At 44.6% G+C, this 18,616-nt stretch overlaps 1 protein-coding gene across 1 annotated transcript in view; it reads right to left on the bottom strand.

Moving 5' to 3' along the window:
- The window catches only part of RNF13 (ring finger protein 13), a 155,118-nt gene that overhangs the window by 8,733 nt on the left and 127,769 nt on the right, over positions 1 to 18,616 (bottom strand). The window contains exon 8 of the mRNA XM_033958811.1: positions 14,231 to 14,324. Within this exon, the coding sequence (XP_033814702.1) occupies positions 14,231 to 14,324 (94 nt within the window). The remainder of the gene's footprint in view (positions 1 to 14,230; positions 14,325 to 18,616) is intronic.

The raw sequence follows: 18,616 nt of genomic DNA, 5'->3' as shown, positions 1-18,616 counted from the left end.
AGTTTACACACTATTGACGTGAGACTTACCGGTCTGTAATTTGCAGTCTCTAACCTGCATCCTTTTTTGTGGAGCAGAATGACGTTAGCTGTTTTCCAGTCTAATGGAACTTTTCCCGTGCTCAGAGAAAGATTGAAGAGTGGGGCTAATGGCTCTGCCAGGACATCTCTCAATTCCCTAAGCACTCTGGGGTGCAATTTACCCAGTCCCATGGCTTTATTCACTTTGAGCCTTGACAATTCTTGGTAGATGCTGCTGGTGGAAAATTCAAAATTCCTGAACGGGTCTTCTGAGCTCTCCCTTTTTTGCAACTGTGGACCGGATCTCGGTGCCTCACAGGTAAAGACTGAGCAGAAGTATTTGTTCAGTAGTTCGGCTTTATCAGAGTCCGATTCTGCAAATTTGCCATCAGGTTTCTTCAGGCGCACTATCCCGTCTGTATTCCTCTTTCTATCACTAACATACCTGAAAGAAAGATTGATCCCCTTTTTTAATATTTCTAGCTAAATTTTCTTCCATCCGGAGTTTGGCGTTTCTGACCGCTGTTTTAACAATTCTAGATTTCTCTAGATAAGCTTCTTTGGCTTCTGGTCATTGTGATTGTTTGTAGGATACAAATGCTCTTTTCTTCTGTTTTACGAGCTCCGAGATCTCCGCAGAGAACCATTGGGGTTTGTTATTTCTCCGTCGTTTATTCACGGTTCTTATAAAGAGGTTGGTTGCTTCCTGTAGGACCCTACTTTAAAAAAAAAAAATCTGGTCTACTAACATTTCTCATTCAAAACAAAATTGTTTAACAAGCACACTGTAAAATACATGCAAGAGAAGCGAGGCTGGACCTTCCTTAGTTACCTTATAGAATGAAGAGGAAGTTAAAAAAACAAATGCCACATCATGGCAATGTGCAAAACCTCTTATGAAATATTGGTATGGGAGATAGAGCCATGCCCATACTTGTATCAGCTAAATTCTACATTTCAGGTGTACTTACAGCACCTAAATATTTACATAGAACACAAAATAAGTTGTTATAATAAAATAGCATAATTAAGCGCAGTTGTGGCTTAGAAGCCCAAAACAGCTTTTGTTCTGATATGTTACTAAGCAGCCATTGTAATAAAATTAAAAGTTAATTTAAAAAAACCCAAACTATTTCCTCACAAATAGATTATTCTTTGTAGTGAATCAAAGACTGAACTATTAACTTGTATCTGCCATCTATTTTAGATGGCAGTCGAAGTTAACAATTATTTGAACTATACCAGCTGTCACCCCACCAAACAGTCTTTGCCCATCAGCCAGTTCTTACGAATTCGTAGATTGTGCACGGACCTAGGCGAGTTTTGGAGACAAGCTCGCATCTTGTATACCCGCTTCAGGGAACGGGGGTACCCTCACAGAGTTCTTGCTCATGCCTATAATAGAACCCTGTACGCTAATAGGGCTTTACTTCTCTCAAAGGCTCCTTCCTGTGAGGATACCAAGACCATCTGTGTCCTTTCATTTTCAGACCATGCTTCTGAAGTGGCCCGGAGCATTAGGTCCCACTGGCACATTCTCCAGCTTCATCCTAGCTTTCAAGACTTATCTTGTATCGCTTATGCTCGCCCTAAGAACATTGCTGACCATGTGATCCATTCCAGATATATTTCCAACCGAACTCAGATTCAGCGCGTCGGTCAGCATGTAAAATGTGGCGACAATTGTGATATATGTGCCAATTCGATTGAGGGTTCTACGTGGCAACATCCTGGGACCCTGAAACTGTACTCTCATAAAACGGACACATCATGTACTTCTAAGTGGGTTATATATATAATCGAGTGTCCGTGCCATATGCTCTATGTGGGGCGCACCCAAAGGACCATCAGAACACGTCTCATAGAACATCGGAGCCGGATCAACACAAAATCTATGAGCTCTCCTATGGTGCCCCAGTGCATACAATTTAACCACACATTTCAGGATTTACGCTGGGCTGTCATTGAGAAGATTTACGAAGACTATCAGGGGAACAAATTAACTCTGTTACAACGAAGGGAACAGTACTGGATTTTTGAACTCCAAACCCTGTCCCCTACAGGACATAACGAATACATCGAGTGGCATCACACTTTTTAACCACTTTCAGTGGCTTCAGTATTTTTTGTGTCTTTTCTTGTTTATTCTGAACTTTATTCTTCATTACGTTTGGACTTATACTACTTATGCGAGGGTCAGTGAAATTTTTTTTTTCCCTGCTCTCAGCTGTTCAGTCATGTGATGCGTCATCATAGTGACGTCTCCTGTTCTGCAGTTTAAATCGGAGGCGTCCATTCTGGTTCAAGCGCCATTTTCCTTCACTGCCAAACCGCTACAGCCCGATGACTTGGGGGCTCTTGCTTTGAGCCAGCCGTTCCTGAAGAAGGGGGGTCTACCCCCGAAACGGAGTCCCGTAGGACGCTTGGTTATCTGCTGGCTGTTTTTTCTGAGAAGCTAAGTATCTTCCATTGGCTTTATTATTGAATTTGGACACTTGAACTTTCTTGTTTGACCCCCCTGGATCAGGGGCAGAGACCACTAGTAGAGAGGGTGCTTTCACTTTTTACGCACTCTTTTGCACTTTTGTGTTATTTATCACCAAAATTCACAAGAGAGCCCGGGGATGTTTCACAGTTGACACCTTTCTGGGTGCAAACCAGTGACAGCCGTTACCTCCGGGGGACTGGAGGATGGCTGTGTGACTGAGGGCTCTCTTCATAAATTAATAATTAATTCTCAATAGATCTAATATTTACTTTGAGTGGACCCTCTCTACCAGCGGTCTCTCTCATCTCAGTTTCCTTCTTGGGGCTCGGGAGAATCTTTGTTGTTTGAGTATAATCTCTTCTCCCATTTTTCGGGTTTTTTCGGGATCTATTTTAGTATGCCATTCTAAAAACCAAAAGGAGTAAACAGCAAAGGTGATCAGATGTGCTAGGATACCTTTAATTCAAACGAGTTTGTGAGTAGACATGTTCTCTTGAATTGCTGATAATGACAGACAGACCTTAATCATAATTCTATATAATCTGGATGGTAATCTTCATTATCCATTGAAGAATTAAAGTATCCTAGCACATCTGGTCGCCTTTGTGTTTCTTTGCATTCTCATCTGTGAAGGTGATTTCTCCTTTGTTTTGGTTGTGTTCTAAAAACAAGCCACGTTTTTGATAAACTGTTACTGTTCAGACAACTTGCAAGAACTGACTATTTTAATAGTTGCAATGCTTTAAACCAGTGTATTGTAAACTATGCCGCAGCGAGATGCTGGTGAGGAGGAGAAGCTCTAGCTGTTTGCTTACAGGACGTGCCTCTTGCGTATCCTGTAGGCGTATCCTGTAGGCATATCCTGTAGGCAGTCAGCCGGCGCCTCTCCTCCTCCCATGGCCTCCGCATGCACAGACATTGCTGTGATGACATCACACGTGTGCGACGTCAGTGCGTCGACGTTCACATTTCTGGATGCCTGCCAGCTGCAGCCCTGAGTTTTAATGTGCTGCCACTGCAAAAAGTTTGTGGGACACTGCTTTAAACCAATATGTGTGGTTTAAAAATTTTTTATTATAACGCTCAAACAGTAATGTCTTGGCAGGTGCAAAATATGCTCTAAACACTTTAATAATGGTGATCACCAAGTTGCACTTATTGCCGTAGGAGCCAACTTTTCAAAGGACTGGGGGTGCTGAACTTGGCAAAAACTACCAAGTCAATACAAAGGAAATTAAAGCATGATGAGTTATGAAACAGCTGGTCAGGCTATCCTTAAATGAAGAGTCCAGCCAAGCCGTGTAGATAAAAATATTAGGGGTAGCACTAAGTCCCACCTGTCTCTTTTCTTCCCTATTACCACAGTTTTCAATCCTACTCCCAGCACATCTACACTACATTCATGCTATGCCTTCCAGTCCATCCCGACTCATCTATACAACCCCTATTATCCTTAAATAAGCAAGCAGTATATTCTCACATGTGGGTGACATCATCCACAGAGCCCAGTATGGACAGTGGTAAAGTGTACTGTCACTTTAAGCTTTTAGCAAAACTTCAAGACCACCCGCATTGTGCATGTGCCTTCCCGTCCAACGCCGGCTTGCGAGATCATCAGTTTTCATTTTCTGCAGAGTGAAGACGATGCATCTGAACTTCATTCCCTTGAGTTTGCCTTCCTGCTTCACTTTTTCATTTTTAACTGGTAATTTTACATGTTCGCTTTCATTTTCTATCTTATTTCTTTAAAAAAAAAAATTGGTTTGAAGGGGCCTTTAGGCAATTTTAAATTTGTGGCCAGTGTCAACGGCTTTTTAGCCATCTTTTTACTCTACCACGGTATCCTCTCCTCCTGGTCCTGAGTCTGGGGCTAACTAAAAAAAACAAAACAAAAAACCCCAAATAATAACAACAACAAAAAAAACTAACATTGTTTTTTTCTTATTTCTAAATATTATTCTCTTTTAGAATATTAGGCCTGGAGTCTGTTTTCCAGCACCTTGGACTGTTCTGTAGTACCGATTCCTGACAATACCAGTGGACATGGACTAGTGTCATTTGTATATCTAGTATAGAGTCTCTTGCTGCATGCCTTTCATTGATGCCATCGTTCTTTGATGCAGGCTATAATTTCTGAAGCACATCACCTATTGAGGCAGCCATGCTTCGACACCTAGAAACATGACACCAGATGGCCCATCTAGTCTGCCCATCCACAGTAACTATTATTTCTTTCTCTCTGAGAGATCCCCATGTGCCTATCCCAGGCCCTCTTGAATTCTGATACAGTCTCCGCTTCCACCACCTCTTCTGGGAGGCAGCACCTTTGGTACCAGCTGACAGCATGTGGTACCGGTGCCTCCTTTTCATACATTAAGATCTTCCCCAGCAGTACATGTATATTTAGGTAACTTTCCTTGTAGGCCTTTACCACATACAGAAAAAGAGGATCAGTCACAGCCCCACCAAAATTTTGTCCATCCCGGCATGAGCTGGGGAGAACGGCGGGTTCAGGTGGTTCCCCCACCAACCAAAAAAGTGTTCTGCTGCCCCTGTTTACACCTTGAATCACACAGAACTGTCATTTGGGCCTATGATTTGCTTGAAATGCCATAAAGTTTGAGTTTTAAAAGTTTGAGTTTTCGAGCTTAGCTCCTCAAGCACTTATCCATGAGCATGCAGTTAAAAAAAAAAAAATACGCCACTTGTATGATTTCACAGTGCTACTTGCAAGTGACTTGCAAGCTTTATTTGGGATTATCTTTTGTAAAATAGCTCTTTCTGAAGTGCATCCCACCAAATACATATCAAGTTTCAAGTTTTATTAGGATTTTATATACCGCCTATCAAGGTTATCTAAGCGGTTTTTACAATCAGGTACTCAAGCATTTTCCCTCTCTGTCCCGGTGGGCTCACAATCTATCTAATGTACCTGGGGCTATGGAGGATTAAGTGACTTGCCCAGGGTCACATGGAACAGCGCAGGGTTTGAACCCACAACCCCAGGGTGCTGAGGCTGTAGATAACAACCACTGCGCCACACACTCCTCCTCATTCTTTGCTAGGGCTACATTTTAGATAAGGCTCCAGGTTCACTAAGCCTTTTCTAAAATACTAATGTTTTAAAAATGTCTGCTTCACTACCTGACTATCCTATACAGAGTTAACCTCTGAACTCCAATTGCTGGAATTAACAGCTCCATGCCTCATTTATGCGACACAGCAAAAGGAAAGTGGGAAAGGGCCTGTACATATCAATCTTGGTATATGATTAAATTTATTAGTCAATTATTACAATATAAAATAACCAATCTCTTGTGGTTTCTTCAAGTCCCACTTTCCTTTTGTTGTATATTGACTGTGGGTTGATTGGCCTTGTTCTGTGCACTACACTTCCTCATTTATGTGATGCATAAAATGTCCTCTCAAAGATGCAAACAAAGGCAACTATGAAAAATTGATTACTTTGCCAGATGTTTGTATACAAATGCAAATAACTATTATGAAAATGTTATCAAGCGCAAGCTGTGAAGACATAGTAGGCTGCATTTTATGTTAAACCATAAATGCATGACACAGTAGAAAGTCAAACCCTTGACAAGTTATAAACCAGAGGAGGATATGCCAAAATTGAGTAAACATGTTGGCCTCTAAAAGCAATGTTACATATCCAGGATTATCAGCACAGTTTTTAAGTTATGTATGCAAAAACATTCAGTATGGCATGTCAGAAGTATGTGTCTATTGGATCTCTAAGGAAGTGGCAGAAATAATAGATGGCATGGATAGGCAGACCATATAGGCCATATGGTCTTTATCTTACCTTCATTTTTCTGTTTCTATTCCTTTTGTGTAGTTGTGAAAAAATTACCGTATTTTCTCGCATATAACGCGCGCGTTATACGTGGTTTTTACGTACCGCGCATACCCTTGCACGTTATACGCGTGAGGCACCTGGGGGCGGGGCCTGAGGCACATGGGCCCAACCCGACCATGTGCCCAAGGCCCCGCCCCCAGGAGGGACCTAAGGCTCCCGGGCCTATTCTGATTGGCCCAGGCGCCTTAGGCCCCACCAGTAGGCGGAGCTTTGAGACGGATGGGCCAATCCGGCCTTATTCCGTTGTTGGCTGCCTGCCGGACAGGCGGGTTTGGCTCCCATCTGTCCAGCCAACTACACAAAGGTACAGGGAAGGGGGGTGGGGGTGTCGTGGGGGTCGGCCAGGGGGGTCGCGGGTCGGCTGGGGGGGGCGGTCGGAGGTTCTTGGAGGGGGGTTTGTGTCGAGGGCGGGAGGGCCTGGGATCCCTCCTGCCCGTAATGTAGTGCGGGGTGGGGGTAGGGGGTCGCCGTGGCCAGGAGGGTTTGGGCTCCCTCCTGGCCCAAAAAACTAGCGGGGGGGGGGGTCGCCAGGGCCAGGAGGACTTGGGCTCCCTCCTTGCCCGATATTGTCGGGTAGTTGGGGAGTCGGCGGGGCAAGAGGACTTGGGCTCCCTTTTGCCCCGATCGTGTCGGGGAGTCGGGGGGGCAAGAGGGCTTGAGCTCCCTCTTGCCCCAATCATGTCGGGGGTGCCGCGGTTGGCTGGGGCAAGAGGGCTTAAGCTCCCTCTTGCCCCGATCGTGTCGGGGGTGCCGCGGTTGGCTGGGGCAAGAGGGCTTGAGCTCCCTCTTGCCCCGATCGTGTTGGGACCGCCAAGAGGAAGCAGCAGGACACCGGTAGGAGCTTCTACATGATGGGGGGGGGTCGGGAGGCTGTGGGGGTGTGAGCGGTCCTTCAGGGTGGGGGTGCCGGGTGCGGGTGGGAGTGCGTGCGAGCGGTCCTTCGGGGTGGGGGTGCGGGTGCGTGCGAGTGGTCCTTCGGGGTGGGGGTGCGAGCGGTCCTGCGGGGGGGGGGTGAATCGGACGTCGGGGGGTCATCAGGCTTTCAGGGTGGGGACAGGACTTCAAGGTGGAGAGGAGAATCGGGGCGGGTGAAAGGAGAGTCGGGCAGCATGCGCGGTATACGGGTGTGCGCGGTATATAAAAATTTCTGTACATAAATTTGTGTTTTTCGTGTGCTATACCCGTGTGCACGTTTTACACGGGTGCGCGTTATCTACGTGAAAATATGGTAGGTTCTTACCTTGCTAATATCTTTTCTAGTAGATAAGTGTCATTCTGAACAGTGGGATATTCTCCCCATGCTCACAAGCCAAGCAGAAGGAATCCATTCCAGGTTTTCAACTCCTCCTTTCCCAAAAGGCTCTGCTGCTGCTTCAGTTTGTACCAACGCAGATGATAGCTCTATACAGGAACACATAAAGAGGGGTATGGGGAGACTCCCTGAAATACATATCTGTTTTGCTCTGAAAGTATAACATGTTAAACATTTTAATTGAACAATTGAAACATCCAAATAACCATACCAATCAGAAACATTTATGGAGCTCAAACATTCCCCCAATGTATTACAGCAATAGATTATTCTTTAAATCCTTTAAGGTATGACTGACATCAAAGTCTCCGTTTTCACTTGAACTTCCTGATTGAGACAGTAGTTGGACAGAGTAAACACTGACTGAGTGGGGTTCCAGAATGATACATCTGTTTATTAGAAAAAATATTAGAAAGGGAAGAACCTAATCTCTTTTTCTAGTGTAATAGATGTGTCATTCTGTATAGTAGGAGCACACAAAAGCAGTCCCAGAAATCTAGGGTGGGACCTCTGTACCTACTCATAACACTGAAGTCCCAAAGACGGTGTCATCTTTGCTGCTTCATTCACTTTGAAGAACTTGGAGAACATACGCAGAGTGGACCAAGTCACTGCCTTACAAATCTCCCAGGGCAAAATCACCCAAGCTTCTGTCCACAAAGAAGCCACATTTCTTGTGGAGGAACATGCTTTCAATGAGACTGGCAATTGCTTACCACAAGCAATATATGCTGATGAGATGGCCATCTGTATCCATCTTGAAATGGTAGCCTTAGATGTCGGTCTACCATGTCTTCTAGCCCTACTAGTGAGCACAAATATATGGTCAGACACTCAGAATTCATAGGTGACCTCAGATAACGTAGGAGGGCTCTTCTCACATCCAGTCTCCTGTGGTCTGGAATGATGGTAATCTTACCGCTTGATTGAAATAAAATGTCAAAAATGGCATTCAGCAAAAAGGACAGGACCATGCACAAAGAAACTCCTGCCTCCATAATCTTGAGGAAGGGCTCCCAGCATGGCAGGACCTGCAGCTCCAAGACTCATTTGGTTGATATAATGGCCATGAGGAAAACTGTCTTGGTAGTAAGATCCAACAAGGACATCTCTTGAATAGGCTCATATGGAGCTGACTGAGGCCATGGAAAACCAAGATTATAGCGACGGATGAACCTCCTTCTGAATTTATATGTGCCATTAAGATCGCTTAGATCAGAAAATCATAAATGTCTTGTAGTACTACCATATCAAAAAATAGTTCATAAACATATTAGATCTGTAACCTTTTCTATAAAGGACCCCCAACTTTGGAATGGTATACTGTTAACAATCAGACTGTTAGGGAATTTAGATAAATTTAAAACTGAATTAATATTTCTCTTTTTTCATATGCGTATGGAAAAAATTAGTAGTAGTTTGATTGGGGAGAATCCTGGAAAGACTATTAATTTTATTTATAATGATTATTGGTCTGTGTACTTTTAACTTAATTTTAATTTAAATTATTTAATTTAAATTTTTTATGATTTATGTAAACCTTTATTGATCTGTTAGATTTGTAAGCTGCCTAGAAGGCTAGGCCCTAGGAGTGGGAGAAATCTAAATACATTTGGAAACAGTTGTTTTATTGGTGGTCTGAGCCTTAGTACCCCTTTTAAGAATCTGGATAGGTCTGGATGAGAAGCCAATGGAGCTTTGCGTCCACAGGCTCTGAAGCACGAGAGGCCCACCTCTTGGAACCTGAGTGACACCACTGAGAGGTCTTTGTCGAGACCTGCATAGAGGAAAGCTAGCATCACTACGATCAGAGTACTAAACGGCTTCATCTTCTCTTTCATGCACCAGTGTTGAAAAGTCTCCCATGCCTTAGCATAAGTGGAGACCGTTGCAGGCTTAAGAACATAAGAAGTTGCCTCCACTGGGTCAGACCAGAGGTCCATCGCGTCCAGCGGTCCGCTCCCGCGGCGGCCCATCAGGCCTATGACCTGTGAAGTGGTCCCTGACTATTCCTATAACCTACCTCTACTTCTGTCTGTACCCCTCAATCCCCTTATCCTTTAGGAACCTATCTAAACCTTCCTTGAACCCCTGTAGCGTGCTCTGGCCTATCACAACCTCCGGAAGCACGTTCCATGTGTCCACCACCCTCCTAGCGTTTGTTCTAAACCTGTCCCCTTTCAATTTCTCCGAGTGCCCCCTTGTACTTGTGGTTCCCCACAGTCTGAAGAATCTGTCCCTGTCTACCTTCTCCATGCCCTTCAGGATTTTGAAGGTTTCTATCATGTCTCCTCTAAGTCTCCGCTTTTCCAGGGAGAATAGCCCCAGTATTTCCAACCTGTCAGCGTATTGAGGAAAGTAGTAATGACTACTTCTGAGCATTCTTTGTGCTTTAACACCGCGTGCTCAAGAGCCATACCGTAAGACCAAAATGATCCAGATCTTCTGTGACCATTGGCCCTGAGAAAGAAGATTGGGCTTTACCTGCAGTCTGAGACCCTGGACCCTCTGAAGACATTGTTTGCATACCATGTCCTGTGTGGTCAATCTGGTGTAAGAGGATCACTCTCCCTGGGTTGTTTGTTATTCTGTGAAGTATTCACCCCCATCATGGGCCATGGAGGAAACATGTACAAGATCTCATTCTTTGGCCATGACTAGACTATGCCGTCCAGACCTTCGCCTCCGGGCTTGGAACTTCAACTGAAGAAACGGTCAGCCTGCCATAGCCATCAGATCAAAAGTTGTCCAACCTCATCGAAGAATGATAGACTGAAACGCTGCTGCAGATAATGTCCATTCTCCAGGGTCTAAGATCTGCCTGCTGAGGTAATTAGAATGGACAACGTCCACTCCCACTACATGCACCACCGAGATCACCTGTAGGTATAGCTCTGCCTACCCAAACAATAAATGGTCTTCCAGGCTCAGCTGCCTGCACATCCTTGGAGCCTCCTTGGCGACTTGACATAAGCCACCACTGTAGTACTGTCCGAGAAGACTGGACCGCCTGTCCTTCCAGACTCTTCTCCAGCTTTAGTAGCGCCAGTCAAATGGCCCAAAGCTCCAGTCTGTTGATGGCCATTTTCTCTGGGAGGCCAACTACCACCCCTGGACTGGGCATCCATTGCAACGCTGAACAGGCGTAAGAATCGCCCACAAAATTATTCTGAGGTGGATGCCCCTAATAATAACTGTGGAAGGAGTCGCCAACTCATTCTGTGGCGGGATTCCAGAGTTCATGGGAGAGTCATTTTAAGGGAATCTTTTTGCCAAGACCACTGAGACAGTAGTGCATTCTGGAGAGGATGAATGTGAGCCTTCCCCACAAGAGACTATATCTATAATGGCTGCTATTGCACCTAGTACTTAGAGATAGTACTATGCAGATGGGGCTGGCTTGGCCATCATGTCTGTTATCTGAGAGCAAAACTTCTGTCTGTGTGCCTCTGAAACACAGACCTGGTCTTCTGCTGTGTTAAATAGTGCTCCTAGGTATTCCAAAGATGACCCAGTTGACTCTTTTGAAAATTCACTATCCAGCCCAGGCTCTGCAAGACTTGGACCACTTGAGCCACTGCTTGTTCCCCTTTCAATAATAATGGAGCTCTGATCAGCCAGTCATCCAGATATGGATGCACTACTACCACCATCACCTTGCTGAACTTGTGGGGTGCTGTTGCCAACCCAAAAGGAAGCACCGAGCGCTGATGTCTCTCAAGCACATGGAATCTCCTATGTTCCAGAAATATAGGAACATGAAGGTAGACTTCCGTCAAGTCTAGGGAAGCTAGAAATTCCTCCAAAGCAACCACCGTGATGACTGGAATCTTCAGGGCCTTGTGGACATGCATGAGATCCAGAATGGGTCTCTAGTCCTCTGAGCCTTTCTTGGGCACTATGAAGTAAATGGAGTAGCTGCCGGAGCCCAGTTCTTCTGACGGCACTGGCTCTATGACCTGAATTTCTAGAAGTCTCTGTACTGTTGTCAAGACTCTACATGACCTTTCTGGTTACCCCAGTAGGGAGTCCACAAACCAGTCTGTTAAGGGATGGGTGAACTCGAGTTTGTACCCTCCCCAAATGATCTCTAGCACCCAGCAGTCTGATGAGATCTGCACCCAGACCTCTACTTATGCAGAGAGCCTATTCTCAGGGGGAAGACTTTGGCACTGACGTCATTGCGCTTTCTTGGAGGCTGCTGTGGGATGAGAATTGGAGGCTTGGTTTCGCCTAGGTCCTGTGAATCTCTGCCTTGATCCCTGATAGGAACTCTGAGATGAGGCTCCTCCTGAGTATTGTCAAAAGTGCCTGGAATTACAAAAATTAGACTGCCCAGAACCGTTGTTAGGCAGAGATTTTGGCCGGCAATCTGCAACACTGACCATCCAGACCCTTTCTGATCATCATCTGTCCTTTGAAAGGGAGTCTGCTGAGAGTAGCCTTGGAGGTGGAATCTCCCACCCATTGGTGGGTCAGTAGAGTGGGCAGACTTGATGGGCTGTAGCCCTTTTCTGCCATCATCTTTCTATGTTCTATGTTTCTATGGAATAAGCTGAAACTTTGTTCATGACTAATGTCATTGAGAGCATCGGCTACATAATCCACCCCTGCTAAGAAAAGCTTCTTGGTATGACAAATTTGTGCCACAAAATATGCTGCCAATGCTGCTTTGATCCCTAGGGACAAAGCTTCAAACTGCCTTTTCAGTACCACATCTACTCTGCGACCCTGCATATCCTTTAATACGCCTCACTCACTTGGCAAGGATGTGCACTTGGTTACCTGAGCAACCAAGGAATCCACTTAAGGCTGAGCAAACATCTGTTGACATAGGATACAGCTTATGTTCTTATGTTCTTATGATACAGCTTAGTCATTGTCTTGGCTACCTTTTAAGAGCCCTCAGGGGTATCTCAATGCTCCACGACTATACATTCATATCACATATGCGCTCTCACTCTGCTCAGGATAGAACACTGAGTGGAAGGAGCCTGCTGGGAGTCCAACTGCAACTCACGCAGGGAGTCAATAATGAGCTGTAATAGGGTTGAAAGCTTGAACAGCTGGCGTACTGTGGGATCCTCCCCTTGGTCAAGGGCCACCGCTACTTCCTACACACTTGCAATCCTATTTTGCCCAGCAGGGAAGACTTGCTCTGTGACAGCAAGGCATAGACTGATCCCTCGCCTTCTGAATCCCTGTCAAAGTCCAGCAGATCCTGGTCAGCTTCTGCTAATGACCCTTAGGCACCCTGGGAGCCCAAGCCCCCTTGTGCTACTCTGACTCGCTGCCAGAATTCAGATGAGGCTAACCAAATAAGCTCTCCATATCAAATTAACAAATTCAAGAGAAAAGGCTTTACCAGGTAACCCTGAGTCCCCTTTAGGTAACTCCATCTTATGGAGAGAATATGTGTTCATGTGTGCTCTTCATATCTAGTCAAACAATGTTCATTTTCTCAAAACTCGCAAAGTTCATTTTTAAAAAAAATCCCAAACTAAATATTTTATAAACATTTCAAAATAAAACTTTTTATCTTGAGAGTCCTCCCTTCTACAAGATCATGTTTCAATACTCATTACGAAGTAAAGGCAACACAGTTTGGCATCCATTAATTTCCCCACCAATCCATTAGCCTCTGTACTCAGGTAGCAATTAGTCCCTTGAATTTTAAGAGCAACTCGTAACCTGCCATCACTTGTGGGTTTTGTGTCAATCATAAGCTTTGCTGACACCTCAGGTTAAGCCTGACAACATTCCTAGTTTCACCATACTCCATTTTGAGGGACCTTATTCCTAACCTATCATCTATTTAGCGGTCCTCATAACCACGTGTTGGGTTGCCGTTTACTCCAGCTGACCAGCTTTTTTTTTTTTTTTTTTTTGGGGGGGGTTCTGTGTTGCTCTGAAAATTCAAGGGACTAATTGCTACCTGAGTACAGAGGCTAATGGATTGGTAGTTGAAAGGCAGGACATGTTCACCACTATAGTGAAGTGGCATGTTGGAGGGAAATGTATGTATGTATACACTTTATTCTTGAAAAAGAAAGAGCTGAACCATTGAGGGCCATGGCAGATATCCCTTTAACCCACTGCTTCTCATCAGGACACATCTAGCCAGTCAGGCTTTCAGGATATCCAAAATGGATATGCATGAGATTGATTTGCATACCAAAGAGGCAGTGTGTGGGAATCTCTCTCATGCATATTTATTGTGGATAGCCTGAAAACCTGACTGGTTGGGTGTGCCCCAAGGACTGGATCGAGAAACACTGCTTGTAGTGATCCAATTAAAGCTTTGAGTTTACTGCAGTGATACTCACTTCCAGAATTTGAGCTCCGCCAGGAAATTCCTAATGAATATGCCTGGAGTGTATTTACTTGTATACAACTTCCATTAAATGTAAATATTTTGTTCGTATTCATTAGAAATGTGCCAGTAATCTTACCCATTTGTAGCCCTCAAAGACTGGCAGTGAACACATAATCTATGGTTTCAAAAGCCACACTCGAATCTAGGACTGACTTGCCTTTTTTATACTTATGTATTGGAAGCTTTTTAAGCTGATCCTTGCAGAGCCGATTTCTTCTTGCTCTGTGTCTGTCCTGAACAAATTTTGTGATCTGCAAGGCAAAAAGACAGAGACACAAAGAAGATAATGGTATATACACAATGACAGCAGCAGTAGCAGGATGATATTTGTTTTGCCTAACAAAATCATTGTACCCCCACCCCCCATCATTCTGATTTTGATTCCATTCCTCAAGAACTCTTCCTACATAGCATGAGTCTCAATGAACCAGTGACCCCGCCCCAAACAGGTATCGCACCAATGCTTGTAAGCATAAATGCAAATAACAGGGGAATATATGCTAGACACATGACCATAATGAAATGTTCAAACCTTTGACTACCAAAGGGGGAAGGAGAGAAAGAATAAATAAATTACAACTGAGAGCTCGGCTAGGCTAGTGAAAACCAGCAGAATGTGAGGGTGGCATCATTATTTTATTTCCCAGTTTCATCATTTTAAGCTCAAACCAATATTTCCTCCGTGAAATTTCAAAAATTAATCTAGTATACTCTTTAGTGAGTGATGATAAAACATCCATGCTCAGAGTATAGACACTTTTCCTGACAATAAGTGACAAAAAAGCCTTTTAATTACTACCAGCAATAATGAAGCTGGATTATTCTGAGGGTCTGGAGTCTTCACATCCCATAAACCCAAGACACAGTAAATATATTCTCTGCAACTTCCAAGGATCTCCCAAAACAAGTCAAACATCCTGTAAGGAAATGTACTTTTTCATCACAATGAGCTAATTCATGAATAAAGGGGTTAATTTGAATGGAGGAGTAGCCAACTGGGTTTTGATTCCCACTGCAGCTCCTTGCGACTCTGGTCAAGTCACTTAACCCTTCACTGCCCCAGGTACAAAATAAGTACCTGTATATACCATGTAAACCGCTTTGATTGTGGTCATAAAAAGGCTGAATATCAAGTCCAATCCCCTTTTTAAAACTGTCTACACTAGTAAAAAGTGCTTGCATACCTTTCACTCTATGGATTTTTCAAGACCTTCAGGTTAAAAATATGTACACATTTAAGTTTGAAAATTAGCTCAGGATAACTAAAGCACACATTTACAGCTTCTAATTGGTGCTGATGCATTTTCTGCTTAAAAATTCACACGTGCAGGCAAGGCTCTCCAAGAGGCCAATATAATAAGATGTGCTAAGCTTTATTCATCTTATTAATTTTACTTTATTAGATACCAAAAGTGTGCTAATTATTTCTAACTTAGGATTGGCTTTAGTACAACCAAAAGGTATCTTAAAATTGTATTCTTTTAGTGTAACTTCAAAGTTAATGCAGAGTGTGAGCCAATTTTGGGTAGTCCTGAGTTGAAAGTGGGTAGGCGCAAATTTTGGCTCAGCCTCCCCCCTCCCCTCATTCTCCTGAAAACTTCCTCCAAACGCAGCCAGAACTCCCTTTTACCAAGCTTGGCAGACAGCAGAAACATCCATGAGCCACCGCTGCCAACACCCTATGCATGCTTAGCTGTCGGTGGCTCAAGGATGCCGCTACCAACTACAGAGCCTAGAAGAAGAGAGTTCTGGCTACCTTTTTGGAAGAGATCCTAAGCTGTCGATGCTTAAGGATCCTCACCAGCTTCAACAAGGGTTAGGACTGGTGGTAGACAATGCTAGGGCCAAGGTTAGAAAATAAAGAAGGGGGCCCCCAGAACCCCCTCTCCTCCCCGACTCCCCTCTGATCTCTCCACCTGCCATTACAATTACAGCGACATACCCTCACCAGATACAGAACAAGGGATCACAAATTAGAAATAATACATAGACAAAAATTGAACTGGGAATCCCAAGAAGTTAAACAGCATGTAATGCAACAGTGGAGAAATAAAAAAGGGAAATACACTCCACAATACAAAGACAACTGCTAACATTTCAGTTAAATTAAAAATAAAATGCTTTTCTCTACCTTTTTGGTCTGGATTTGTTGGTTTCAATTTCTTTTTTCTGCTTTCCTGTCTCTCCTCTGCTAACTCTCCTTCAAGGATCTGCTGTCCATCTGTCTTTTCTCCTCTCTCCTGTCTTGTTCCATTCTCTCACTGCACCTGCCTCTGTCTTTTGTTCCCCCCTCCCTTTACAGCCTCTGTCCATTCAAATTTTACCCTCTCTCATCCTTCTTCTTTATACTTCTCAGCTGCCTATCAAATTCCATCTCCTGTTCTCACATATTAACTCTCCCATTCTCTAGTCTTCCATTCCCTTTCATTTTTAACCTATTTCTACCCCTTATAATCACTATCCTGTTTTCCTTCCTCTCCCACATGGTTCCGCCATTCCAAGCATCTGCTCCCTCTTTCTCCATTCCCTGATACCAACCTGTCCCTTTCACTCCACCTCTCTAGCATCTACCTGTCCCTTTTCTCTTCCCTCCTGTCCCCCTTCCCCCATGATCCACCCTTTCTCTCTCTTTCCTCCCTCCCATTATCCACATCTTTCCTTCAATCTCTTCTACCCCTGAATCCAACATTTCCTTCTTTTTCCCCTCCTTCTCCTCTGCATCTCTTCCACTAACTACATCTCTCTCTCACCCTGGGTTCAACATCTCTCCTTCTGTCCCTTCCACTGCCATATCCAACACCTCTCTCTTTCATCCCTTTCTCCCAATGTCTATCTCTCTCTCTCTTCCCTTTTCCTTGCACCCTAAGTCCGACATTTCCTCTCCCCCATCACCATGCAACACGTCTAATATTTTTCTCTTATCCCTCTCTCCTCTGTGCAGCATCTCTCTCTATAAACTTCTTCTTTTTTCAAAATTTGAAGATGTCCTTAAACTACCTGACATGGGCATGTTTCATCCAAACAAGGGCTGCATTGGGGGTAATTTTGCAAAGGAAGAATGCTAGTAACAAACACTCTTTACCATATGTGCTTCCTTTGACAAGATTACCTCTGATGAAGCCCTTGTTTGGGTAAAATATGGTCCACATCAGATAGTTTAAAGGACCTTTTAAGCTTTTTGAATGAAAGAATCTACGTTATACATCGTTTTGGGATCCACTGTTCTGGGGGGGGGAGGGTTGGTTGCTGGAGGGCACTGTGCTTTAAGGAATGGAGAAGCCTAGTTGTTAGAACAGCTGATGTTTCTTGTATTTTGTCTTTTGTTGCCTCAGGTAACAATTTCGCTTGAAAGCTCTCTGGTGCAGTAGCTAAAGTATAACTTGCCTCGAGCTGGGTTTGGAAAATGCAAGTAACTAAAACTAAAAGGCATATCTTGGGTGTGTGAGAGAGAAAGGACATTGTCTTCTTTAGAAGAAGCAACAACCTGTTTTTACAACGTACACTTGGAGGGGTTCCATAGTTTATAAGGGTTCCCCTCCTGCACTTATTGGCACATAAGAGATAAATCTGACCTGGGAAAAACTAATTTTTGGTGCCAAGTCTCCCAAGGCCTTATAAATAGTCAATCTAGTAAATAGAATATTTTACCCAGTAATACTACTAAAGTCTCTCGAGAAGTTTTAAAGAAACAGTAAATCACAAGTCACATGAAATTCAAGCCATTCTTCTTTAAATCTCTTGCGGTAAATGTCAGATATAAAGAAAATTTCCGTGGTGCTGCCTTTTAGTTACACATTCTGTTCTTTTCTTCCTAAATCTGCTTTTGCTATCTTTTCCTTTCTATGGTTGAGTTGGAGGGAAGGGGTGGCAGCAAGAGCAGAATACAAAGTAACAGGGAACACTAAGAATCTGACATGAGATTCTCACAAAAATGAAAGCCCGAGACCTTGTGTCAAAGGGCAAGAACGTAACACGGGGCTGGTGTGCCTCCGTGTCGAGCGGCTTAGGGGGAGTCAGGGGGGGGCGGAGAAATCGGGTGCGGGCTGATTGTGCCTTCGTAGGCTGAGGGACAACTTTAAACCGATTGGTCGGTGGCGGTTTTGCGTGGGAGGCGAGGGGATAAAGAGGGCAGGCATTGGAGGACTCAGCCGTTTTGGGTCCTCCAGGAAAAAATTTCGTTGACCTACCGCGTTTGTTTTGGTGGCGGCGCGGTCGTGAGGGCGGCGATGGCTGGCGCGAGACGGTCGGATGTGGCGGAGATATCTTTTAGGGCCGGCGATTCCCTGCTTGAAGATCCCGACGAGCAGGTGGGTACTGTCGTCGAGGCGGCTCGTGGTAGGCCGGAGCGCAGATCCAAGCGTGATGCGCTTTCGGCCCTCGCGGTAGCTGGGATCGCGGGCCGCGGGGGTGGTCGGTCTTCGACGTCGGGGGCGGCTCAGCTCGCGGCGGGGCCGCGTGAAGCGGCTGGGAGAGCAAAATCTGGTGGGCGGGGCAAGTCGGGCGGGCGGCTTCCCGTTCGGCAAGAGAGCAGCAGCTCAGTGGC

The sequence above is a fragment of the Geotrypetes seraphini genome, chromosome 9 (assembly GCF_902459505.1).
Source record: "Geotrypetes seraphini chromosome 9, aGeoSer1.1, whole genome shotgun sequence".
In the NCBI taxonomy this organism is placed as follows: domain Eukaryota; kingdom Metazoa; phylum Chordata; class Amphibia; order Gymnophiona; family Dermophiidae; genus Geotrypetes; species Geotrypetes seraphini.
Note: the sequence above shows the minus strand (reverse complement) of the source record. Positions and strands in the feature narration are given on the sequence as shown.